The sequence below is a fragment of the Jaculus jaculus genome, chromosome 4 (genome assembly GCF_020740685.1).
Source record: "Jaculus jaculus isolate mJacJac1 chromosome 4, mJacJac1.mat.Y.cur, whole genome shotgun sequence".
Classification (NCBI taxonomy): Eukaryota; Metazoa; Chordata; class Mammalia; order Rodentia; family Dipodidae; genus Jaculus; species Jaculus jaculus.
In genome coordinates this window covers 155,599,902-155,626,480 of record NC_059105.1, presented here as the reverse complement: position 1 = coordinate 155,626,480, position 26,579 = coordinate 155,599,902, and the positions used below count along the sequence as shown (strand labels likewise).

The window sequence follows — 26,579 nt, the reverse complement described above, 5'->3', positions numbered from 1 at the left end:
ACAGTGGCAGAAGAAAACAATTGTCCAGTCCAGGGGCTCTCTCCTCCAGGTCTGACCAAAGGAACATCTGAAGTTTTTATTCTCCTTTCTCTAAATTTCCACAATATAGGACGATCAATGAATACTATTTTCAGTGATGAAAACTCTGGTTGATGGCATCTACTTGGGATCAATGGTAAGTTTAGGCTTGAGTTTCTTTTTTTTTTCTCAATTTTTATTAACATTTTCCATGATTATAAAAAATATCCCATGGTAGTACCCTCTCTCCTCCCTCCCCCCCCCCCCCGCTTTCCCCTTTGAAATTCCATTCTCCATCATTTTAGGCTCAAGTTTCTTAACGAACACCACAGATCGAGCCAGAAGGGCCTAAGGAAAGCAGGGGTCCTTAAGAAGAAAACCTTAGTGCTCTGTACTCTGGCATCTAACATTAAGAGTCTTAGTCTAAGCTGGGTGTGGTGGCGCACCCCTTTAATCCCAGCACTCGGGAGGCAGAGGTAGGAGGATCGCTGTGAGTTCGAGGCCACCCTGAGATTGCATAGTGAATTCCAGGTCAGCCTGGGCTAGAGTGAGACCCTACCTTGAAAAACAAAAATCAACAACAACAAAAAAAAAACAGTCTTAGTCTAGGTTGCACAGGTCTACTAGGAAGAATCCTGAAATCACAGGCTGGAGACAGCCACGTAGTGGCCAGCAGTTTACAAGCAGACTCTGTTATGCCCAGTTCTCGGCACCCCCAGTGACCACCAAGGAGAACCAAACACGTGTGCAAGGGCAAGGAGCTTTATCTCGGGCTGAAGCTGGGTCTCTTGACTTCACCAAGGCAGAGGATCTGTACAAGAGCCCCGAGTAGCGGGAGGGTAGGTTTTTATAGGGATTTGAACATAGAAGAAGGGGACGGGTACGTGATTGGTTGATTTAAACAGTAACTGTACTTGCACTCTTCTGATTGGCTTAGGAATTTGGTGGGCAAAGTTGTTGGGCTGGGGCTAGGGGAATTGAACTTATCTATGATTACAGGAATGTATGGCGTAATCAGTTTCCAGTAAGTGTTAAACCCACCCTTACCAGAAAATAAAAACTGAGACCTTGCCAGGAAACAGAAACTTAGGCCTACTGAGGACTCTGAAGCCTGTCATGGCGTCCATCTGGTTCCTGAGTCCTTCAACTCAACGTTTAAAGGACCATTTCACACTTCCATCATATGAAATTTCTCCCTCAGAGAAACAGTTGGCCAGGGTGGATCAGGCCTTGCAGTAGAGTGCTTGATGATTCCCAGGAGAATGACTCTTCAAAATCAGAAGCAGGGTCAGGCCTCACCCAGGCTCAGAGCCTCTAGACCAGCTGTGGTAACAGCAGGGGCATGGCCTCTAAGATGGCATTGACAGGGGAGCAAGCAATGTCAAGGTGGGGCCCCTATTTGTCCTTGTTGCTTTGCTCCTTCTCCACTGGCTGCTCCTCTTGGATTTTATCTCCACCTTTTGATAGCTTCTTGGCTCTTTGGTATAACTCATTCAAGTTGAGTTCCCGAATCACATTCTCCTCAGAGCAGGTCCAAGAGACAGCTCGTCCTTTCTTGTCAATCTGCATTACCTCCTTGCCACCTTGGAACAGGATCAGGGTAGGGAGTTGCTTGATGAGGGGTGACGTGCTTACTTTGTACCTTGTACTAACATCAGCGTAGCATCCATCATCCACCTTCCCAAAAGTTAGCCCTGTAAAGTTGTACCTGAGGGAGAGGTCAGCGTAAATAGGAGCAAATGATTGGCAGTCATTAGACCGATTGGCAAAGAACTCCACAAGCCAAGTGACTCTCTTGTCCCATTCCAGTTCTTCATCCATGGTTTTATCACTGAAGTGCTTGATGTACTCAGGACCCATATACAGAGGGGCTGGCAGGTCGTCAGGAACAGCACCGAGCGTGATGTGCTGCTGACCCACGCAAACACCTGGACGTAAGAAAAGAATTGCACTGGCCACGTCATGAAACATGAAGACGTGGCCCACATGCTGCTCCACAGTGATGGACCTGCGGCTCTTCATCGTCAGGATGCCACTGAGGAGCATTAGGATCTCCACTTCCCTCTGGAATATCATCAGTGACAGGAATGTGGTAAACCAAGCCAAAGTCATGTGGGTTGCCATCTTCATGACTGTGGGCCCGGATGCAGATCCAAGTTTTACTTATTTATTTACTAATTTATTTGTGTGTCTGTGTGTGTGTGAGAGAGAGAGAGAGAGAGAAATGGGCATTCCAGGGCTTCTTGAGAGAGAGAGAGAATGAGAGAGAGAGAGAGGGAGGGAGGGAGAGAAATGGGCATTCCAAGGCTTCTTGCCACTGCAAAGGAACTTCCAGACACGTGTGTCACTGAGTGCATCTTGCTTTATATGGGTACTGGGGAATTGAACCTGGCCTGTCAGGTTTTTGCAAGCAAGCATCTTTAACCACTGAGCCATTGTTTTCCCAGCCCTATTTTACTACATTTAAAAATAAAAATTGGGGGGGCGAAAGAGGGTATTACCATGGGATATTTTTTATAATCATGGAAAATGTTAATAAAAATTGTGAAAAGAAAAAAAAAATAAAAAAAAATGAACTCATTTGCTCCTATAAAAAAAAAAATTGGCCACAACCCAGTTATTATGGTACATACCTCTAATCCTAGCCCTAGGGAGGCTAAAACAGGATGGTGCATTGTTAGCCAGGCTGGATTACACTGAGAATCTGTCTCTAAAAATGAAAAGTGAGGGCTGAAGAGATGGCTTAGTACTTGCTTGTGAAGCCTGAGGACCCCAGTTCAAGGCTTGATTCACTGGTGCATGCATCTGGAATTTTCAGCAGCAGGAGGTCCTGGTGTCCCCATTCAACTAAATACATTGTTTTTAGATAAGATGGGGCAGCGTGGTATGGCTGTAGACTATTGTTTTTAGAAAAAATGAAAAAACATGGGAGGGTTGGGGCATGGCGGCAGGAGGTGGATTTATCAAAACTAAAGATGTTGGGCTGGGGAGATGCCTCAGCAGTTAAAGGCACTTGCTTGCAAAGCATGATGGCCTTGGTTCAGTTCTTCAGGACCCACATAAAGCCAGACTCACAAATTTGCACATGCATCTGGAGTTCATTTGCAGTGGCAGAAAGGCCCTGGCATACTCATTCTCTGCCTTTGCTTGCAAATAGATAAATATTTTAAAATGTAGTAAACATGATAGTTTATTTTAGATACATAAGTGTTCCTGTGTGGGAGCATGTCGAGGCCAGAGAAAAACTTTGGGTGCTATTCCTCAGGACTATCTCCTACTTTTTACTTTTTCTTAAATATTTCTCTTTTTAAAATTTATTAGAGAACTGAGAAAAGGCAGAAAGGGTATGCCAGGGCCTCCAACTGCTGCAAACTCTAGATGCATGTGCCATCTTGTGCATCTGGCTTATGTTGGTCCTGGGAAATCGAACCTGGATTCTTTGGCTTTGCAGGCAAGTACCTTATATGCTAAGCCATCTCTCCAACCCTCTTTATTTATATTTCTGATTTATTTGTTAGAGACAGAGAGAGAAAGAAAATGGGAGCACACCAGACCACTGTAAACTCCAGATGCATGCATTCACCATCTTCTGCAACTGGCTTACATGGAACCTGGGGAATTGAGCCTGGGTCTTTAGGCTTTGCAGGTAAGCACCTTACCTGCTTTATTTATTTATTTTTGGTTTTCTGAGGTGGGGTCTCACTGTAGCTCCGACTGACTTGGAATTCACTATGGAGTCTGAGTGGCCTTGATCCACCTACCTCTGCCTCCCAAGTGCTAGGATTAAAGGTGTGCACTACCACACCCGGCTTGCTTTATTTTTGAGACAGAGAGGGAGAGAGTGGGCGGGTCTATCCTCTCCAAATGAACTCCAGATGCATGTGACACCTTGTGCATCTGGCTTACATGGGTACTGGGGAATTGAAGCTGGGTCCCTAGGCTTCACAGACAAGTGCCTTAACTGCTAAGACATCTCTCCAGTCCTCTACTATGTAATCTCAGGGTGGCCTCAAACTCACAGCTCTTACTTTCATTTTTTGTTTTAATTTTTATTTGAGAGTGACAGGCAGAGGGAGAGAGAATGGGCGCGCCAGGGCCTCCAGCTACTGCAAATGAACTACAGATGCATGCATCCCCTTAGGCATCTGGCTGATGTGGGTCCTGGGGAATCGAGCCTAGAACTGGGGTCCTTAGGCTTCACAGCCAAGCACTTAACCACTATGCCATCTCTCCAGCCCTTACTCTTTTTTCAGACAAGATCTTTCACTGACTGGGAGCTCACCAATTTGGGTAGCCTGGTGGCTAGAGAGCTCCAGGAATCCTTGTCTCCACCTATCCAGAGCTAGGATTGCAGGTGTGCCCCAACATGCTGAGCTTCCTCTCCAACCGCTTTCAAGTGTGTGTCTATTTTCATCACTGTGCACGTGTGGGCATTTGTGTGAGGCCAGAGAACACTCAGATGCATTACTTAGTCACAGTCCATTTTTTACTAAAAAGAGAGGGGGGGGGAGGGAGAGAAATATGGACGCACCAGGGCCTCTAGCAATTGCAAATGAACTCCAGATGCATGCACCATCAAGTGCCTCTGGCTTACACGGGACCTGGAGAATTGAACCTGGATCCTTAGGCTTCCCAGGCAAGCTCCTTAACTCCTAAGCCATCTCTTCAGCCTACAATCCATTTATTGAGTCGCACATGCCTGGAACTTGCCAGTTAGGCTAGAGAGGCAAGCCAGCAAGCCTCAGGGATCCTCCTATCTCCACCTCCCCAGCGCTGGGTGTCTCACCTGGCTTTTATGTTCGGGATTAAACTGAAGGCCTCGTGCTTTGCACAGCAAGCACTTTCCCAGCTGACCTTTTCCCCAACCCTAATTCGTACTTATTTTTGTGCCTGTGACTATGGTATGAAACTCAATAATTTGTTTGCAAGTGATTTAATCACTAAGCAATCTCCCCAGCAATATACCCCTCTTTTTTGTAGAGGAAGGGTTCTTACTGTAATCCAAGCTAACCTAGAAGTCATTCTGTAGTCTCAGGGTGGCCTGGAACTCATGGTTATCTTCCTACCCTCTACCTCCTGAGTGCTGGGATTAAAGGTGTGTGCCACCATATCCAGCTTCAAATCTTTGCATAGCGAATCTCTCTCTCTTTTTTTTTTATTTATTTTTTTGAGAGCGACATACACAGAGAGAAAGACAGATAGAGGGAGAGAGAGAATGGGCGTGCCAGGGCTTCCAGCCTCTGCAAACGAACTCCAGACACGTGCGCCCCCTTGTGCATCTGGCTAACGTGGGACCTGGGGAACCGAGCCTCGAACCGGCGTCCTTAGGCTTCACAGGCAAGCGTTTAACCGCTAAGCGATCTCTCCAGCCCTTTTTTTTCTTTTTTCATGGTAGCGTCTCACTCTAGTCCAGGCTGACCTGGAATTCACTATGTAGTCTCAGGGTGACCTCAAATTCATGGCAATCCTCTTATGTGCGCCACCATACTTGGCTCTAAGAATCTAATTTCTTTTCTGCCAACTTATTTCCAAGTTTCTAGAAAACCTGATGATGTTGATCCTAGCTAATGTTAAATAAAAGGAAATACTATACTACTTAGAATTTAAAAAAAAATATTTTATTTATTTGACAGAAACAGGGAGAAAAAATGGGCATGTCAGGACCTCCAGCCACTGCAAATGAACTCCAAACGTATATGCCCTCTTATGCATCTGGCTAACATGGGACCTAGGGAATTGAACCTGGGACCTTTCGCTTTGCTGCCAAACGTCTCAACCGCTAAGCCATCCCTCCAGCCCGATTAGAATTTAATTAAAATAGGGATGGAAATTAGTTAATTTAGTGTTATGGAAGACATTTTAAAACATTCTTAATACGTAAGGGAAGACAGCAAGAAAACCTAGAATTTTAGGGGCTGGAGATATGGCTTAGCAGTTAAGGCACTTACCCACAAAGCCTAAGGATCCAGGTTTGATTCCCTAGTACCCATGTAAAGTCAGATGCATAAGGTAGCATATGTCTGGAGTTCGTTTGCAGTAGCTAGAGGCCCTTGTGTGCTCATTCTCCCACCCCCAATCTCTTTCAAATAAATATTAAAAGAAAAGCCGGTGGTGGCTCTCGCCTTTAATCCCAGCACTCGGGAGGCAGAGGTAGTAGGATCACCATGAGTTTAAGGCCACCCTGAGACTGCATAGTGAATTCCAGGTCAGCCTGAGCTAGACTGAGACCCCACCTTGAAAAACCAAAAAAAAGTAAAAGGTAGGGGCTGGAGAGATGGCTTAGTGTTAATGCATTTGCCTGCCAAACCAAAGGACCTAGGTTCGATTTCCCAGGACCCATGTAAGCCAGATACACAAGGTGGTACATGCCTCTGGAGTTCATTTACTGAAGGCCCTGGCATGCCCATTCTCTCTCTCCCCTCTCTTTTTGAAATAAATAAAATCATTCAATTAAAAAAAAAAAGTAAAAGGTGAGCTGGAGAAATGACTTAGCGGTTAAGGTGCTTACCTGCAAAGCCTAAGAACCTAGGTTTGATTTCCCAGAACCCTTGTAAGCCAGATGCCACATGCATCTGGAATTCATTTGCGGTGGCTAGAGGCTCTGATGTGCCCATTCTCTCTAACTGCCTCTTTCTCTCCCTCTCAAAAAAATAAGTAAGTGAAATATTGAGAATGGTTGCACCAGGGCCTCCAGGCAACGAATTCCAAATGCATGTGCCCCCTTATGTATCTGGCTAACACAGGTCTTGGGGAATGGAACCTGGGATCTTTGGCTTTGCAGGCAAATACCTTAACCACTAAGCCATCCCTCCAGCCCATGAAATATTTTTTAAAAAAGAAAAAAGGCCATAAAACACAGATTTTTGCATCTGAAGACTTCTTGACCAAAGCATTAATTTTTATTTATTTTTGGCTTTAAAAAATATTTACTTAATTTGAGAGTGACAGAGAGATAAAGGGGGGGAGAGGGAGAGAGAGAGAGAGACAGAGAGAGAGAGTAAGAAAGAATGGGTGCACCAGGGCTTCCAGCCACTGCAAAGGAGCTTGTGGCTTATGTGAGTCCTGGGGAATCGAGCCTTGAGCTGGGGTCCTTAAAGTTTCACAGGCAAGTGCTTAACCACTAAGCCATCTCTCCAGCCCTATTTTTGGCTTTTTGAGGTAGGGTCTCACTCTACATCAGGCTGACCTGGAATTCACTATGTTGTCTCAGGGTGGCCATGAACTCATCAGGTGATCCTCCTACCTCTGCCTCCAGAGTGCTGGATTTAAGGAAATGGGCCACAATACCCGGATGTATTTTCATTTTGGGGGGCAGGGTCTCACTCTAACCTAGGCTGATCTGCAACTTATTCTGTAGCCCAGACTGGCTTCAAATTTACAGTGATCCTCCTACTTCAGTCTCCAAGTGCTGGGAGCCACCACATCGGACTGCCAAAGCCTTTTTATATTCATAAGGACTGTGGAACTTAGTACACATCAGTCACTAAAAATGAAAAGGATTTATGGAGGACTCAGGCTTTTTAGTGAGTTTTTATAGAAGCATATTATATAGTCTTCCTTTTTAATCACAATCCTTAAAGAAAATGAACATGCTTACAGAACAAAAGTTAAGGACAAATCTATAAAGATTCTATGATGGAAAGGGAGCATGACAACCCAGCTTTATTAGATTACAAAACGTCCCTTCACCATGTGTTACTTAGTGTATCTCTGAAACATATGAAAAATACTTTTCTGTGAATTATTAGGCTGTAGGGAGTGAACACTTTTAGATACTTTACAATTATCTCTAGTAGAATTTGGCATTTTTTTACCATTAACTGAACGCTTCAGCTGGATTTTAAAAGAAGGCTGCCAATTTTCATCTTTTGTGTCTCTCTGAGCTTTTGAGTACTCTATCTTAGTTTGCTTTATGGAGTTCTTGTCTTTGGAACTCTTCCTCTGTCCATTTAGCCGCTTGTCTGGGGGTGAGGATGCAGTACGCAGCTGGTACTCATTTGGGGAGCCTTTCTGCCGGTTTGGCACTGTTAGCTCTTGATCTGCCTCTTTCTGAAGCTGAAATGCTAATAATCTGTCCTGTTCTTCTTGTTTATGTCTCTCAAAAAGATGATGTTCCAAATCTATCAGTTTTTGGGTAAAACTCATTTCTGTTCCTTCATGATTTGAGGCAGATTTGGGAAACATTTTCTTCTTTTTTGCAGAAAAGCAAGGGTCTGTGACTGATTCAGGTGAAGACTCCTGGTTTTTCCTTTTGGGTATGTCGTTGCTGGTCAGCAGGTTAGACTCTCCGTTTTCTGTTGGACCTGTGTTGTCTCCAGTTATCTGTGTCTTACCTGATACAGTGTAATCTATTTCTGTTTTGCCATCAGCCTTAACTGCAGCCTCTGTAGAGTAGGGAACTTTGGTTTTAGATTTGTCATGATTTACAAGATATATTTCATTATCATGATTGTTTGATCTTTTTATAGCTTTTTCGTCTAGGCATTGTTCTGACTCATAGGCACGTAACCATGGCAGAGGGGACTCTGCTGAAAACTTTGTACCTTGTTCTTGAGTTTCAAGGTGTATTTGTGGAGAAAGTGTTGGCATATCTTTTTCAATTTCTGTGTCTTCACACATAGGGCTTTTCATTTCACTATTGTTAATTTCCTGTAGAAAACAAATATGTTAAGTACACAAGAGAAAAACATCAAATCATAATATATAAGACTGATTACACTGACACTGATAATATATCCTGATACTACAGCTTAACTGCCATTATTCACTACTAAGTCTTACACCAATAAGGACTATCACCACCCTGCACACACTTCTTTTTTTCTCTCAGCAGTACCATCAACTGCAATCCATGTCCTTGTACATTGTAATTTTATTTTTTTAATGTGTCTATTTCTTTGCAAGAAAAGAGAAAGAAAGAGAGAGAATGGGCACTAGGACCTCTTGTTACTAAAAACAAACTCCAGATGCATGTGCCACTTTGTGCATCTGGCTTTACATGAGTACAGGGGAATCAAACCAAGGCCATCAAGCTTTGCAAGCAAGTGCTTTTAATTGCTGAGCCATCTTTCCAGCCCTATAATTGTCTTTTTTTTTTTTTTTTTTTTTGAGGCAAGATTGGCCTTTTCAGAGAGAGAAGGAGAGAGAGAATTGGCACGCTAGGGTCTCCTGCTACTGCAACTGAACTCCAGACATGTGTACTACCTTGTGCGCATGGCTTACATGGGTCTTGTAGAATTGAACATGGGTCCTTAGGCTTTGTAGGCAAGCGCAGTAACCACTAAGCCATCTCTCCATCCCCTCTTTTTTTTTTTTAATAATTCTGTTTATTTATTTGCAAACAGATAGAGATAGATGAGACAGAGAGAGAACAGGAGCACCAGGGCCTCCAGCCATCTGCAAATAACTCCAGATGCATGTGCCCCTTTGTGCATCTGTCTTTATGTAGGTACTGGGGAAATTAACTTGAGTTGTTAGGCTCTTCAGGCAAGTGCCTTAACTGCTGAGCCATCTCTCTAGCCTGACAGCATTTCTTATTCCTGAGAGTAATTTTATGTATCACTATGGCTTTGATTAGCCAAATTCTAGGTGTCACACTTAGTTTTCCTTGACTATGACACTGGAGTAGAAAAAAGAACACATCCTACATTGTCTCTTCCATGAATCCTTAGTTCTAGTATGAGCCAGACTATCTAGACACAAATGCTTCCCTCTATTGACTTAACTTCAAGAACCTTAAACTAGATGCTTTCTGCCTTAGTTTTCTTGGACATAAAATAGGCACAAGGCTAACTGTATAAAGTTGTTAATTTAGATGAAAAGTAAAGAATACATAATTTAGGTAATAGTAATTGTCTATTACATGTTAGCTGGCATAAAATCACCTTGCTGAGGTGAATTAAAAAAAAAAAATACTAGGACCCTATAAGGAAAGAGCAGCTAAAAAATCTCTATGAAAGCCGGGCGTGGTGGCGCACGCCTTTAATCCCAGCACTCGGGAGGCAGAGGTAGGAAGATCCTGGTTCGAGGCTCGGTTCCCCAGGACCCACATTAGCCAGATGCAAAAGGGGGCGCACACATCTGGAGTTTGTTTGCAGTGGCTGGAAGCCCTGGTGCGCCTATTCTCTCTGTCTACCTGCCTATTTCTGTATCTCTCTCTCTCTTTCAAGTAAATAAATAAAAATAAAATATAAAAAAAAATACTGGTGATTGAGAGATGGCTTAGCAGTTAAGGCACTTGCCTGCAAAGCCAAAGGCCAGGTTCAATTACTCATGTAAAGCCAGATGCACAAAATGGCACATGCATCTGGAGTTTGTTTGCAGTGTCTGGAGGCCTTGCCATTCCCATTCTCTCTGTCTCTCGTCTATCTTTCTCTCTGCTTGAAAATAAATAGAAAAATTTAAAAAGATAAAAAACAATATAAAAACAAAATAAATAAATAAACAAAAATATTAAAGAGGAAAGACAGACAGACAGATAGATGGACACTGGGTATGATGGTGTATGCTTTTAATCCCAGCACTCAGGAGGTTAAGGTAAGAGGGTTGCCATGAGTTCAGGCCAGCCTGAGGATATAAAGAGTTCCACGTCAGCCCAGGCTAGAGTGAGACCCTGCCTAAACAAAACGAGAGGGAGGGAAAGAGGGAGGGAGGGAGGGAGGGAAAGCCACAGCATGAAATGATGTTACTTACGTTATTTTTGTTTTTTTAATGTAGGGTATCACTCTAGCACAGGATGACCTGGAACTCACTCTGTAGTCCCAGGCTCCCTTGAACTCATGGCGATTCTCCTGGCTCTGTTTCCTGAGTGGCAAGATTAAAGGTGTGCACCATGACACCATCCAACTTGTAATTTTTTTTTTTTCCAAGATAGGGTCTCACTCTAGCCCAGCCTGACCTGGAATTCACTATGTAGTCTCAGGGTGGCCTTGAACTCGTGGTGATCCACCTACCTCTGCCTCACAAGTGCTGGGATTAAAGACATGCGCCACTATGTCTATCCCTAATTTACAACTTTTTTTTTTTTTTGGTTTTTTGAAGTAGGGTCTCACTCTAGCCCAGGCTGACCTGGAATTCACTATGTAGTCTCAGGCTGGCGTCAGACTCATGACAGTCCTCCTACCTCTGCCTCCCGAGTGCTGGGATTAAAGGTGTGCACCACCATGCCTGGCGTAACTTTTTTTTTTTTTTTTTGACTGGATATATTCCTTATGAGGTTCCCTAGAAGCTACACTCTTGGGTTACTATAGAAATAGTAGACATTTTTTTCTGACACAAGGTCTTTCTCTGCAGCTTAAGCTGGTTCGGAACCCATATCCTGCAGCCTCAGCCTCGTGTGTGCTAGTTTTACAGGTCTGTGCCACCACCCCAGTCAAGAACTAACTCTGATGGGGCATGAATTTGAGTGGCTACCACACTCTCTTCTTGGTCTAGTTCCCAGGCCACCACTTAAGATCTCAACTGTGATGACCCTGCTCAACAGACAGGCTAGATACTGGCCTGCTAACATGCACTGTTAAGAGTCTTAAACTCTTCTATGTAAAGCTGGTGCTAGATATAACCTGTTCAGTTGTATGACTGATTACTTTGGTCAGGGATGAGGACCAAATCCAGCCTGCTGCCTATTTTTGAAGACTTAGTTTCATTAGGACACACATAACCTCGTCTGTTTACATATTTAATACAGATGCTTTCATATCTCAACAGCATGGCTGAAAGCTGTGACAGAAACTGAAATATCTCTACCTGGCTCCCTACAGGAAAAGGTTTGCTGACTCCTAGTGTAGGTGAGACAGGGTTAAGAACCACAGGTCCTAGTAACCTCTAGCAAGTGTAGACCCACCCAGCCACGAGTGTCATGATGGGCTGGAGAGATGGCTTAGTGGTTTAGCGCTTGCCTGTGAAGCCTAAGGACCCTGGTTTGAGGCTTGGTTCCCCAGGACCCACGTTAGCCAGATGCACAAGGGGGCGAACGTGTCTGGGTTCATTTGCAATGGCTGGAGGCCCTGGCGCGCCCATTTTCTCTCTGTGTCTGTTGCTTTCAAATAAATAAATAAAAATAATTTTTTTTTTTTTTTTAAAAAGTGTGTCGTAAGGGTTAGCATACCTGAGTTGAGTGTTTATCTTCTTCAAAGACAACTTCAGACTGTGACGTTGATCCAGACTCAGATTTAGGTGACAAGTACCTTTAAAAAATTTTAAAAAGTTCTAAAACTTGAACTTCTTAGAAAATATAATAAAGTCAGACTACTCATGCCTAAGGACGTATGGTTTGCTGACTGGCTAATTTATCGGCGTGTTTCATCTCCAGGTCTCAGGTACTGTGATTAATTCCAAGGCAGAACTTAAAACCTTGAGAACTGCAAGATGAGGAGGGGGTGTATGTGATGCCTGAGAAAATTACTTTTTAAAAAATATTTTTATTTACTTACTTGAGAGAAAGAGGCAGAGGGAGAGGGGATGGGCACACAAGAGCCTCCAGAAACTGCAAACGAACTCCAGATGCATGTGACATCTTGTGCATATGGCTTACGTGGTCCTGGGGAATTGAACTGAGGTTCTTTGGCTTTGGAGGCAAGTGCCTTAACCACTAAGCCATCTCTCCAGCCCCAAACCCCTCTTTAAAAGCAAACACTCTCTTGTGATTTTTTTCTTGTATCTTAAAGATCATTCCAAGGGAATACATATTAGTCTATCTCATGCCATCTAGCCAGACCAGTGAGAGAAACTCTGTTTTATTTTTTATTTTATATTTTGATTTTTTGAGGTTGGGTCTCACTCTGGCCCAGGCTGACCTGGAACTCACTATGTAGTCTCAGGGTGGCCTTGAACTCATGGTGATCCTCCTACTTCTGCCCTCCTCCCCCAGTGCTGAGATTAAAGGTGTGCACCACCATACCTGGCTTATTTTTTATTTTTTAAAAGAGGGAGATGTCTTAAAGGCGCTTGACTGCTGGCCCAGGTTCAACTTCCTACTACTCATATAAAGCCAGAGCCACAAAGCAGCACATGAGCCTAGAGTTCATGTACAGTGCCTATTCTCCCCTCCTCTTTCTCTCCTTATAAAAAAGATGTTGGGGGGGACGGTGCTGGAGAAATGGGTTAGTGGTTTTGGCTTAGTGATTTAGGCGCTTGCCTGCGAAGCCAGAGGACCCAGTTTCAATTCTCCAGTACCCATGTAAGTCAGATATACAAGATGACGCATGTACCTGGAGTTTGTCTGCAGTGGCTGGAGGCCCTGGCATGCCCATGCTCTCACCATTTGCCTCTTTTTCTCTTTCTCAAATAAATAAAATAAAAATAAATTTAAAAGAGATAGATGGCATTCCTAAGGACCAACACCTGAGGTTGTCCTCTGGCTTCCATATATACAACGATCCACATGAAAACATACACATAGTGCATTTAAAAGAATAGTGCAAGCCGGGTGTGATGGCGCACACCTTTAATCCCAACACTCGGGAGGCAGAGACAGAAGGATCACCCTGAGTTCGAGGTCACCCTGAGAGACTCCATAGTGAATTCCAGGTCAGTCTGGGCTACAGTGAGACTCTACCTCGAAAACCCAAAATAAAATAAAATATTAAAAAATAAAAGTGCAAAAAATGTACATAAGAATCATAAAGCATGACAGCAACAGGAAGGGAGTACTGACTAGAGAGGGAAAGGGCATGAGTGAACATTTTGTCAATTTACTATATCAATCCAAACGGCAGTTTTGGACACACAAAAGCTCACTAAGAATACCCTCAAGACTGGTACACTAGCTGTCCTCACATTCACAGTGATCCTCCTACCTCAGCATTTCAAATGCTGTGATTAAAGACATGTGCCACCATGCCTGGGAAGACTGGTATACTTAAAGTACACAAGGTATTATTCCAAAAGAGCTTAACATTTTTCCTGAATCGCGCACAATATACTTGGCTACAATAACTGCCAGTACTGGGTAGTATTCTACTCTTTTCCTGGTCATGTGTCCTTCTGTCTGTTTGCTCTTTTTGCTCCTTTTGTCTCTTAGCAGTGTTAGGAATGTTTGAGTCACAGTGTGAAACCTTTACACACATACAGAGTACAACAGAGCCATAGCTTCTGTAATCATCAATACTGCCAGAACATACAGTCTAATAAGATGAGGATGAAGTGGCATTTCACTGGTGTTTGTTGTGTTTTGAGACAGGATCTTACTTTGTAGCCTCGGTCTACTGAATGCTGGAATGCATTACATTTGGCCGTGTGTGTGTGTGTGTGTGTGTGTGTGTGTGTGTGTGTGTGTGTTTCCGAGGTAGGGTCTCACTCTGGTCCAGGCTGACCTGGAATTAACTGTCATCTCAGGGTGGCCTTGAACTCATGGTGATTTTCCTACCTCTGCCTCCTGAGTGCTGGGATTAAAGGCGGGTGCCACCACACCTGGCCAGTACTTTAAAAAAATGTATTTATTAGCTTTCAAGTTTCATATTCTGTGAAGTCCAAGTTCTCCATTTTTCTACTAGGTGTTACTAATAGGTAAGTAGTCTTTAATAGCTGTGTTTTTCCTTTTTGCAAATAGGTATCAACCTATTTGCATGTGTTAGTCAAGCATTCTGCCACTGAGCTCTATATTCTCTCTATACCAAGACCTGTTTTTCTTATTCTTTTTGTTTTTTCTTTTTTTTTAAATATCTTAAAATATTTTATCTTTTTTTTTCTTTCTTTCTTTGAGAGAGAGGCAGACAGACAGACACACACACACACAATGGGCGGAACCAAGGCCTCCCGTTGCTGTAAAGGAACTCCACTCACAGCAATCCTCCTACCTCTGCTTCCCCAGTGCTGGGATTAAAGGAGTGCCCCCCCCCCACCGCCCTCTTGTGTGCATGCATGCAGAGGTGAGAAAATAACCTCAGGTGTTGTCCTCAGGAATGCTGTCCATATCTTTGACAAAGGGTATACATCTCACTGACCAATTAGGATAGTGTGGTCAGCAGGGAAGCTGCAGGGATCCTTCTATGTCTGCCTCTTGTGTGGGATCACAGAATCATGCCTCTGTGCCAGGCCTTGTATGTGGGCACTAGGGATCAAAGTCAGAGTTTCATGCTGAAGAGGCAAGTACTTTAGTAGGTAAGCTATCTGCAGCCCTAAGCCCTGTTTTTTGTTATTTTTTATAATATTTTTTATTTGCAAGGAGAGATAAAGAATAGGTATGCCAGGGGTTTTGCCACTGCAAATCATTTCCTGATGTATGCACCACTTTGTAAACTTGGCTCGATGTGAAATGGTGTTATTATGGGCACACTAGAGCCTCTTGCTCTTGGAAATAAACTCCAGATGCACATGCCACTTTGGGCAGCTGGCTTTGTGTGGGTACTGAGGAATCAAACTTGGGCCAACCCAGGCCATCAGGCTTTGCAAGCAACTGCTGAGCCATTTTCCCAGCTCTCTTCAGGGTTTTCATATAAAGTTCATGGACATGTATGTAAAAAAAAACAAACAAAAAACCAATAGATGGCTAATAAATAATTTGAAACACTGGGAGTGGTGGTGCATGCCTTTATATTAGTATTTGGGAGGCAGAGGGAGGAGGATCGCTATGAGTTCAAGGCCACCCTAGACTGCATAGTGACTTTCAGGTCAGCCTGAGCTAGAGTGAGACCCTACCTTGAAAAACCAAAAACAGCAGCAGCAATAATAACAATAAGACAGTTGGTTATCTTCACTTACTTTTGAATATCTCCGGAATATCTTTGCTTGTTTTTGTTTTTCTTCTGTGATCTGTTTGTGACTGGATCCAATTTTCTGGAACTCAGGGGAGAAGTCAAGACGCTTTTCTCATTGACATTGTTCTTCAAGAAAAAACATAAAAGACATTGCTCAGGAGAATTTCATAAAAAAGCTATGAATTGGACTAATATATATATATATGCTGCTGAAGTGAACACAGTTGGACTAATTAAGAACCCACAGAATGGGCTGGAGAGATGGCTTAGCGGTTAAGCGCTTGCCTGTGAAGCCTAAGGACCCTGGTTCAAGGCTTGGTTCCCCAGGTCCCACGTTAGCCAGATGCACAAGGGGGCGCACGCGTCTGGAGTTCGTTGACAGTGGCTGAAAGCCCTGGCGTGCCCATTCTCTCTCTCCCCCTCTACCTTCTTCTCTCTCTGTCACTCTCAAATAAATAAAGAAAAAAAATTAAAAAAAAAGAACCCACAGAAATTTTCATGAATTCTATTCAAATTCTATACATTCTTTGAAAAAATTCTGACCAAATATAGCTTTTTCTCTTGATTACTAAAATATACACTGTAACAGCTGTTTACATAGCTTTTACATTGTATTAAAGATCATAACTAATATAGGCAACTTAAAATACACAGTATAGCTGGCGTGGTGGTGCACGAGTTTAATCCCAGCACTGGGAGGCTGAGGTAGGAGAATCGTTCCCTCCCTCTGCTTACAAATAAAAACGTAAAACTGTTTTTTAGCTGGGCGTGGTGGCACACACCTTTAATCCCAGCACCCGGGAGGCAGAGGCAGGACGATTACTGAGTTCAAGGCCACCCTGAGACTCCATAGTGAATCTGAGGTCAGCCTGGGCCAGAGTGAGACCCTACCTCGAAAAACCAAAAACAAACAAACAGACAAAAAAACTCCACACCCCCAAAACAAAAACAAACAAAAAAAAACCCCAACTATGTGTCTTAAAGAAAACCTGGGTGGGTGTGGTAGCACAGGCCTTTAATCCCAGCACCAGGAAGGCAGAGGTAGGAGGATTGCTGAGTTCAAGGCCACCCTGAGACTCCATAGTGAATTCCAGGTCAGCCTGGGCTAGAGTGAGACCCTACCTCAAAAAACAAAAGCAAAAAATCAATTAAACAAAAAAAGAAAACCTGTCTTAAGTACAGCAAACATATCATCATGAACGACTTCTAATTATGGTGGTACCTTCTTTAATTTTTTGAAAAATCAGTAAAAGCCACAGGAATGTGAAAACTTATTAGCAGCTCCTAAAACTTACAATATTAATGCTGAGCTTCCTTGCCAGTTCTTCATCATGTTTCATCTGTTCTTCCATCTCACTTCGCCTTTTTTCTGCCTGTCTTTTTTCCTCCTCCTCTTCCTCTGCCAACAATTTCTGTATGTACTCTTCACTGGCTTTGTTTTCTTCTTCCTCATTGGCTCGTCGCTCAGCTTCCACCTTAAAAATTATTAAAATCAGCTTTCTCTGAATTTTGTAATACAATTCCATTTACTTGCATGTATATGTATGGGTGCACCAGGGCCTCTCGACACTACAAACAAATGTCAGATGATTGCGCCACATTTTGTGCCTAGTTTATGTGGGTAGCTAGGGAATTAAACCCAGGCTGGCAAGCTTTGCTAGCAAGCACTTTAAACCACTTAGCCCTCTCCCTAGGCCCTATCATACAATATGTCATGATAATAGTAACAGGACACTTTCAAATAATATGGCAGAATAAGAGCCAGGCCAGTGAAACAAGAGTGAAAAAAGGCAGAATACTGCACAATACACCTCCCAAAAAACGAACGGTTATAAGTAACCAGAAAGAGAGACCCAACACTGAAACAGGAGGAGCAAAAAGCTCCCAGCCACCACATAATCACTGTGGTAATGGAGAGCTGCACAAGCTCTCCGGGATAACCACCAAGGAGCAGGGAATCAGCCAGCTAGCAGCCCCTGCTTGGCATTTGCCAGCTAGCACCTGGCGTGGAAACCCTGAGAAGTAGGGAAAATCGTGTGGGCGGGGTAACGTGCAGCCCCGGGAAACTGCCAGCTTGCTGGGGCGGGGAGCATGTGCGCTCCAGAGTACAGAGGCTCCAGCGCATCTACAGGGATGGGTTTCTCCTCTTCAAACCCAGCTCGTAAGACCAAAAAAAGCACACACACACACAAATGTCTGAACAAGGGTGGAGGCAAGTGGCAACTGCAACCAGGCAGTAAACAGCACGGGCAGAACATGGCCTTTCACCCCAGTAAGCTGTTCTTCTTACATATATACAATACCATCCTACTAAGTGCCCCCTCCCTTTCTAGCTTACTGGCCTGAACAAATGGCTGGATGAAATGGAATATGGTCAAAAAAGACTTAAGTAACTCAAAGAATGGCTGATTGAAACAGAAGATAATAGACAAAAAGAACTCAAAATATAAGTCAAACAGTGGCTCAACAGAACAAAAAAAAACAGTTCAATTCACAGCTGAATAAAATCAAAGAGGACCAACAAATGTATTCAATAGATAGCTCAATGAAATTAAAGTCAATCGGAGCCAAAAAGATGGCTAAAGGAGGAGAATCAACAAATAAATAAGCTCATCGATCAATGGAATAAATTCAATGAGGACATGACCAAATTAAAATGGAATTCAGCCAGGCGTGGTGGTGCACGCCTTTAATCCTAGCACTCCAAGGCAGAGGAAGGAGGATCACCATGAGTTTGAGGCCTCCCTGAGACGACACAGTGAATTCCAGGTCAGCCTGCGCATGCGCCACCTTGTGCGTGCATCTGGCCTATTTGAGATGTGGAGAGTCAAACATGGGTCCTTAGGCTTTGCAGGCAAGTGCCTTAGTCACTAAGTCATCTCTCCAGCCCTCCCATGTTTTTTTAAAGTGCTAATTAGATACCAATTTTTTTTTTGTTTTTGTTTTTTTCTGAGGTAGGGTCTCACGATAGCCCAGGCTGACCCTGGAATTCTGGGATTCACTATGTGGTCTCAAACTCATGCTGATCCTCCTACCACCTCTGCCTCCCAAGTACTGGGATCAAATGTGTGTATCACTATTCCTGGCAACAATTTTTTAAAAAAATTTATTTATTTGAGAGGGAGGGAGGAGAGAGAGAGAGAGAATGGGCATGCCAGGGCTTCTAGCCACTGCAGACGAATTCTAAACACATATGCCCCCCTGTGCATCTGGTTTATGTGGGGCCTGGAGAATTGAACCGGGATCCTTTGGCTTTGCAGGCAAACACCTTAACCATTAAGCCATCTCTCCAGCCCAGGGATTCTTTTTTTTTTTTTTTTTAATTGGATGCACCAGGGCCTCCAGCTGCTACAAACGAACTCCAGATGCATGCACCACATTGTGCAACTGGCTTAAATGGATCCTGGAGAATCGAGCCTGGCTCCTTTGGCTTTACAGGCAAGTGCCTTAAACACTTTAACACTAAGTCATCTCTTCATTCCCCCTCTCATGTTTTTTTTTTTTTTTCCCCGAGGTGGGGGTCTCACTCTAGCCCAGGCTGACCTGGAATTCACTGTGGAGTCTCAGGGTGGCCTCGAACTCATGGCGATCCTCCTACCTCTGCCTCCCAAGTGCTGGGATTAAAGGCGTGCACCACCACGCCCAGCGTCTCTCTCATGTTTTTGAATTTGAAATTGTTTTGGGGTGCCTGACCTATTTCCATTTGGAATGCTATGTCTTGAGTTTCCTCCTAAGTTTTCACTGGAGGCTTTCTTTACGGGACTAGGCAGTTTGGGTGGGGACATCTTGCCTTGGTGTCATGCGTTATTTGTTTTATGTTGGTGATCTCAATATTGCCCTGTTTTGCTGACGGTGCAGCAGCAGCAGCTCTTGTATAGCCTCGGTTGGGTGGCCTGGTCAGCTTTGGTCACGGTGGGTATGGGATGGTAGTCTATCTGCTGAATTGGGCTGGGTACACTTGAACCTAGGCAGGGCCCACCTTATGTGTGCCATGTCCATATGTTACTGGGAAACACTCTGGGAGGCCTGGATTGCCCTACTGGACCCTGTTCTCCCAGTGCTATTTACTGCCTGGTGGCACCTGTCTCCTGCTTCCACCCCCATTCAATTATCTTTTGTCTCAATCAGCCATTCTTTGAGTTATTTGGAAATATTTTGACCACGTTCCATTACATCCAGCCGTTTATGTTAAGGCATCATTAAAATTGTTTAGGGCTGGAGGGATAGCTTAGCAGTTAAAGTGTTTGTCTGTAAAGCCAAAGGACCCAGGTTCGATTCCCCAGGACCCACATAAGCCAGATGCACAAGGGAGTGCACGTGTTTAGAATTCATTTGCAGTGGCTAGAAGCCCTGGCATGCCCATTCTATCTCTCCCTCTTTCTATCAAATAAATAATTAAATAAAATATTAAAATTGTTTAGTATTGGCTGGAGAGATGGCTTAGCAGTTAAGCGCTTGCCTGTGAGGCCTAAGGACCCTGGTTCGAGACTCGATTCTCCAGGACCCACGTTAGCCAGATGCACAAGGGGGCACACACGTCTGTAGTTCATTTGCAGTGGCTGGAAGCCCTGGCATGCCCATTCTCTCTCTCTCTCTCTGCCTCTTTCTCTTTCTGTCACTCTCAAATAAATAAATAAAAATGAACAAAAAAATTGTTTAGTATGCTCATAATTTCATTTTGGAACTCTATGCCTTGGGTTTCCTCAAAGTTTTTACTGCAGGTTTCCTTTATGGGACAGAAAACAGACAGAGAGCACTAAAAGCCGAATGCGAAAAACAGCTTGTTACACAGAAAGGTAAACCTATGAGAATTACCTCCGACTTTTCAATAGAAACTCTAAAAACCAGAAGAGCTTGGAATGGAGTATTTCAAAAGCTAAGACTATGGCTGCCAACCCAAACTACTAATCACAGCAAAATTATCCCTCACAATAGAAGGTGAAAGAAAAAGTTTTCATGATATAAGCCAGCTTTATGATTCCATGAGTAGTAAGCCAGCCCTACCAAGCACACTGCGTGGAGTACTCCACAATGAAGAAATGAACACACACACGGGGCGAGAAAAAGAAATAAAACTAGAACAGACATAAAAGGACTTAATGACCAAAAAAACATCAAACTCCACAAACGCCTTTAACTCAAAAGGGATTAATTCACACTTCACAGTTATAATTCTGAACATTAATTGACTCAACTCACAGTTTAACAGGATAGATTAGAACGCTGCATCCATACATTTGCTGTCTATAAGAAATTCACCTCATCAGTAAAGATAAACACTACCATAAGGTGAAAGGATGGAAAAGATATTCCAAGCAAACAGAAATAAGAAAAAAGCAGGTGTACCTGCACTAATATCTAAAAAAATAGACTTTAAACCAAATGTAATCAATAAGATAAAAAAGGCCACTTTATACTCACTAAAGGAATGATTCAATAATAGGATATCATAATCATAAACTTACATGCACTAAACACAGGGACACCCAATTTCTTTTTTTTTTTTTTTGAGGTAGGGTGTCACACTAGTCCAGGCTGACCTGGAATTCACTATGTAATTTCAGAGCTGCCTCAAACTCATGGTGCTCCACCTACCTCTGCCTCCCAAGTGCAGGGATTAAAGACATGTGCCACCATGCCTGGAGGAGACACCCAATTTTATAAAACAAAGTCTACTATAAAATCAGGATTAAATTCCAACACAATATTAGGAGATGGTACATGTATCTGGAATTCATTTGAGTGGCAGGAGACCCTGGCATGCCCATATTCTCTATGTATATCTCCACTTGCAAATAAATAAAAATACTAAATATTAAAAAAAACACAGTGGGGCTGGAGAGATGGCTTAGCAGTTAAAGGGCTTGCCTGCAATACCAAAAGACCTAGGTTCAATTCCCCAGGACCCATGTAAGCCAGATGCACAAGGTAGCACATGTGTCTAGAGTGTGTATGCAGTGGTTGGAGGCCCTGGTATGCCCATTCTCTATCTGCCTATCTAATAAAAATATTTAAAAAATAAGTATGCCCTTTAAGTGTGTATATGTATGTGTGATTGTGTGATGTATGTACACACACCCACACACATTTTTGTTTTTTTTTTTTCTTTTATGGTTTTTCAAGGTAGGGTCTCACTCTAGCTCAGGCTGATCTGGAATTAACTATGTAGTCTCAGGGTGGCCTTGAACTTACAGTCATCCTCCTACTTCTGCCTCCCGAGTGCTGGTACTAAAGGCTTGCACCACCATGCCCAGCACATGTCCTTTAAGTAAACAGAAAGAAAATCATTAAATTTCTAGAACTGAATGACAATGAAAACGCAACATACTAAAACTTAAGGGCTGGTGGGGGGGAGTATTACCAGGGGATATTTTTTATAATTATGGAAAATGTTAATAAAAATTGTGAAAATAAAAAATTTTAAAAAGAGACGTAAAAAAAACTTAAGGGATACAATGAAGGAAAATCTAAGAGGGATGTTTACAACACACTAAATGCCTATCATTAGGAAAATAGCCAGATTTCAAATAAATAACTATCCACTTAAAAAATTTGGAAAAATGAGAACAAACAATTCAATCCCAAAAGTGCCAGAAGGAAAAATTATCAGTATCAGGATTAAAGCAGAAGTTAGGGCTGGAGAGATAGTGCAGTGGTTAAGGCACTTGCCTGTGAAGTCTAAGGACCCAGGTTTGATTTCCCAGTACCCATGTAAGCCAGATGCACAAGGTGGCACATGCATCTGGAGTTTGTTTACAGTGGCTAGAGGCCCTGGCATATCCATTCTCATTTTTGTTTTCTCTCTCTCTCTGTTCCAAATAAACTTTTTTTTTTCAAAGCATAAGTCAGTGACTTTAAAATAAAAACGATTTTTTTTTTTTAAATTTGAGAGCGACAGACACAGAGAGAAAGACAGATAGAGGGAGAGAGAGAGAGAATGGGCACGCCAGGGCTTCCAGCCTCTGCAAACGAACTCCAGATGCGTGCGCCCCCTTGTGCATCTGGCTAATGTGGGACCTGGGGAACCGAGCCTCGAACCGGGGTCCTTAGGCTTCACAGGCAAGCGCTTAACCGCTAAGCCATCTCTCCAGCCCTAAAAACGATTTTTTAAATTGACAAAGAGCTGGTTCTTTTTTTTTTTGGTTTTTTGAGGTAGGGTCTCACTCTAGCCCAGGCTGACCTGGAATTCACTATGTAGTCTCCGGCTGGCCTCGAACTCTCAATGATCCACCCACCTCTGCCTCCAGAGTGCTGGGATTAAAGGCATGTGCCACAACGCCCAGCCTAAACTGGTTCTTTGAAAAAAATAAACAAGATTGAAAAACCCCTGGTCAAACAGATCAAAAGAAAAAAAAAAAAAAGAGAAGACCCAAATCAACAAGATTAGAAATGAAAAAGGAGACATCACAAGTGATACCAATGAAATTGGGAGAATCATCAGGACATATTTTAAAAACCTGTATTCCACAAAATTGGAAAACCTGAAAGAAATGGATGAATTCCTTGTGCTGCAGTTAGCTTCACGCTGCTAGTGTAAGGCAAATGACCAAAAGTGGCTCACGGGAGGAAAGGGTTTACTTTGGCTTCCAGACTCCAGGGGATGGGCAGGGGAAATGTGGCATGAGCCAAGGTTGGACATCACCTCCTGGCCAATACCAGGTGAGCAACAGCAGTAGGAGTGTGTGCCAAACACTGGCAAGGGGAAGCTGTCTATAACATCCATAAGCCTGCCTCCCCCCCCCCTCCAATAAATCTCCTCTAGGAGGCTCCAATTCCCAAACTACTATCAGCTGGAAACTAAGCATTCAAAACACTTGAGTTCATGGGGAATACCTAATTCAAACTACCATATTCCAACCCCTGGTCCCGTAAAATGATAACCATTCCATGATGTAAAATGTAATGCATTCAGTCCAACTTTATAAGTCCCCATCATTTTTTGTTTGTTTTTGTTTTTTGTTTTTCGAGGTAGGGTCTCACTGTGGCTCAGGCTGACCTGGAATTCACTATGTAGTCTCAGAGTGGCCTCGAACTCTCAGCGATCCTACCTCTGCCTCCTGAGTGCTGGAGTGTAAAGGTGTACGCCACCACACCCGGCTCCCATCCTTTTTTACAAATATTTTATTTTTTATTTATTACAGTCACAGAGAGGAGAGAGAGAGAGAATGGGTGCACTAGGGCTTCTAGCCACTGCAAACAAACTCCAGATGCATTTGCCACTATGAGCATCTGGCTTATTTGGGACTTGGAGAACTGAACTTGGGTCCTTAGTCTTCATAAGCATGTGCCTTATTTGCTAAACCATCTCTCCAGCCCCAGTCCTCATTTTTATTAACACTAACATTGTTCAAACATCTTCATAGTTCAAAGTCTCTTAACTGTTAGCTGTAAAATAAAACAGATACAAAAACAAAAAACAATGACACAGACAGAACATTTTCACCACAAAAGATGGCATTGGGCATAGCAAGGAAGACTGAACTAATACAAGATCCAAAACAAACAGGGCAAACATCAAGTTCCAGAGCTCCAAGTCCAACAAATCTAACCAGCTTCAAGTCCCTGGAGTTTCAATTCTGCCTCTCTAGGTGGGTTGGTTATAGCTGAGGTGGGGCTGGGGGCTTCATCCAAAGCTGGCAGCTCTCCTTGGTGGCTGTTTCACAGCCCTGGCATTTCATATTATATTTATTTACAAGGAGAGAAAATGACTGAGTGTGCTAGGACCTCTTGCCACTGCAAAAGAACTCCAGATGCGGTGCCACTTTGTGCATCAAGCTTTATGTGGGTGCCAGAAAATCAAACCCAGGCCATTAGACTTTGTAATCAAGCACCTCTTAATGGCTGAGACATCTTTCCAGCCCAGCCCTGGCATTTCAAAAAGGCCTAGGGGCCGGTTATGGTGGTACAAGCCTTAAATCCCAGCACTTGGGAGGTTGAGGTAGGAGGCTCACTGTGAGTTCAAGGCCGGCCTGAAACTCCAAAGTGAATTTCAGGCCAACCTGGGCTAGCCTAAGATCCTACTTCAAACAAACAAGCAAGCAAGCAAACAAACAAAAAGCCTAAGGTCTCCATTGCAACCCATGGTTCATCTTCATGGCTCCACCAGATCTCCACACATGGACTTCCAACAAACCTTGCTTTACATTGTCCATGGCCATTTCCAAAAATCAAAACCCTGTGGCAAATCCAATGACCCTTTCTTTCCTGCATTGGTTGTACTCCATGATACCACATGGACTAAATTATTAATGCAGGAGGAAAATAACACTGATTTTGAGCAGAAAAACTCCTTCAGCATTCAGGTGCCCCTATCTTCGAAAGCCAGCATTCTTCCCGTTGTTCCAATACAGAAGCTGCTGGCCCAGTCTCAGTGGTTGCACTCTCTCAAGCAACTGCAGCTGAAGGGGGACTGTCTCCACCCCAACACTTTCATTTCTTCCTGTGCCATATCCATCTGCTCACACCAGTCCATTTTGTCCAATGCCACCCTGCACAAATTCTCAGGACACAAGCAGGCTGAATGCAGCATGCTTTTACACAAACTGCTTCTAGACTACTCCCGGTGAAGTTATTTCTCACCCTCATAAGCCAAACCCCACCAGGACATAGTTCTTACTGCATTCAGGTATTTCAGTTCTGACCACAATAGTCATGGGACTCTGCCTTCAGCACTGCAAGTGTCTCTTAGAACAAGATTTCAAATCCTTTCACATTCCTCCTGCAAGTCAGTTCCAAAAGCCACAGTCAGGTTTGTAGCAGCAATAATTCCACTTCTCCGTCCCAGTTTTACTGTTGCAGTTACCTTCTTGGTGCTGCTACAAGGCACCAGACCAACAATGGTTTGTTGGAGGCAAGGGTTTATTTTGGCTTAGAGACTTGGGGCGAAGCTCCAAGATGGCAGGGAAAAATGTGGCATGAGCAGAGGCTGGACATCACCTCTACCACAGCAGGTGGAACACTGAGGCCTAAGAGTGTGCCAAACTCTGGCAAGGGGAATCTGGCTGTAACACCCCTAAGCCCGCCCCCAACACACCTCCTCCAGCAAGTTGCCAACAGTTGAGGACCTAGCATTCAGAACACATGATTTTATGGGAGACACCTGAATCAAACCAACGCACTTGGGTTCAATGCCTGAGTCACTTACATTAGCCACGTGCAAAAGTGTTTGGTGTTTGTTTTCAGTGGCAAGAAGCCTTGGATGGCCCATACACACATGTGCATGTACACACACATGCATTAAATAATTTTTAAACTGGGTGTGGTGGCGCATGCTTTTAATCCCAGCACTCGGGAGGCAGAGGTAGGAGGCTTGCTGTGAGTTCGAGGCCACCCTGAAACTCCATAGTGAATTCCAGGTCAGCCTGGCTACAGTGAGACCCTACCTCAAAAAAACAAAAAACAAAACAAAAAAATAATAATAATTTTTAAAAAATTGGGGGCTGGAAAAGATAGTTTAGCAGTTAAGGCATTTTCCTGCAAAGCCAAAGGATAAGGTGGCACAAACATCTTGCATTTGTTTGCAGTAGCTGGAGGCCCTGGTGTATTCTCTCTTTTTCTCAACTTCTTTCTCTCTCTCTCTCTCTAATAAATAAATAAAATATTTCTTAAAAAATTGGGGGGTGGGGTGAGTTGGGAGTGGGCGTTGGAGCCTGTGGGATCTGGATGCGGGGTGGGCGGAGGGGGGCTCGTGTGTGGCCGTGGCTGTGCTGGATGAGACAGTGGACGACCCGGTGCTGAGAGCCCTCTCCCCTCCTTCATCCGGGTCTCTGCACCACCGCCTCTGCCTGGGAGGTCGGGCGTGTCCTGGAGTGCGAAGTGCCAGGAGCGGGGGAGGGCGGGGGAACGGGATGAGAGGGAATGAAATCC

The 26,579-nt window shown here is 43.6% G+C and overlaps 2 protein-coding genes across 3 annotated transcripts in view; both read right to left on the bottom strand.

Moving 5' to 3' along the window:
- Positions 1-1,127: 1,127 nt before the first annotated feature.
- Positions 1,128-2,251, bottom strand: LOC101614178 (thioredoxin-related transmembrane protein 2-like). Its single transcript, XM_045147815.1, has one exon. The coding sequence runs from the start codon at positions 2,146-2,148 to the stop codon at positions 1,414-1,416; it is 735 nt and encodes a 244-aa protein (XP_045003750.1). The 5' UTR covers positions 2,149-2,251; the 3' UTR covers positions 1,128-1,413.
- A 5,278-nt stretch (positions 2,252-7,529) lies between these two features.
- Positions 7,530-26,579, bottom strand: part of Rnf168 (ring finger protein 168) — a 33,115-nt gene continuing 14,065 nt past the window's right edge. For both annotated transcript variants that reach the window (XM_045147490.1, XM_045147491.1), the window contains 4 exons: positions 17,009-17,188; positions 15,718-15,839; positions 12,125-12,203; positions 7,530-8,667 (listed from right to left, as the gene is read on the bottom strand). In XM_045147490.1, coding sequence (XP_045003425.1) covers positions 7,714-8,667; positions 12,125-12,203; positions 15,718-15,839; positions 17,009-17,188 — 1,335 coding nt within the window. In that variant the 3' untranslated portion in view covers positions 7,530-7,713. The remainder of the gene's footprint in view (positions 8,668-12,124; positions 12,204-15,717; positions 15,840-17,008; positions 17,189-26,579) is intronic.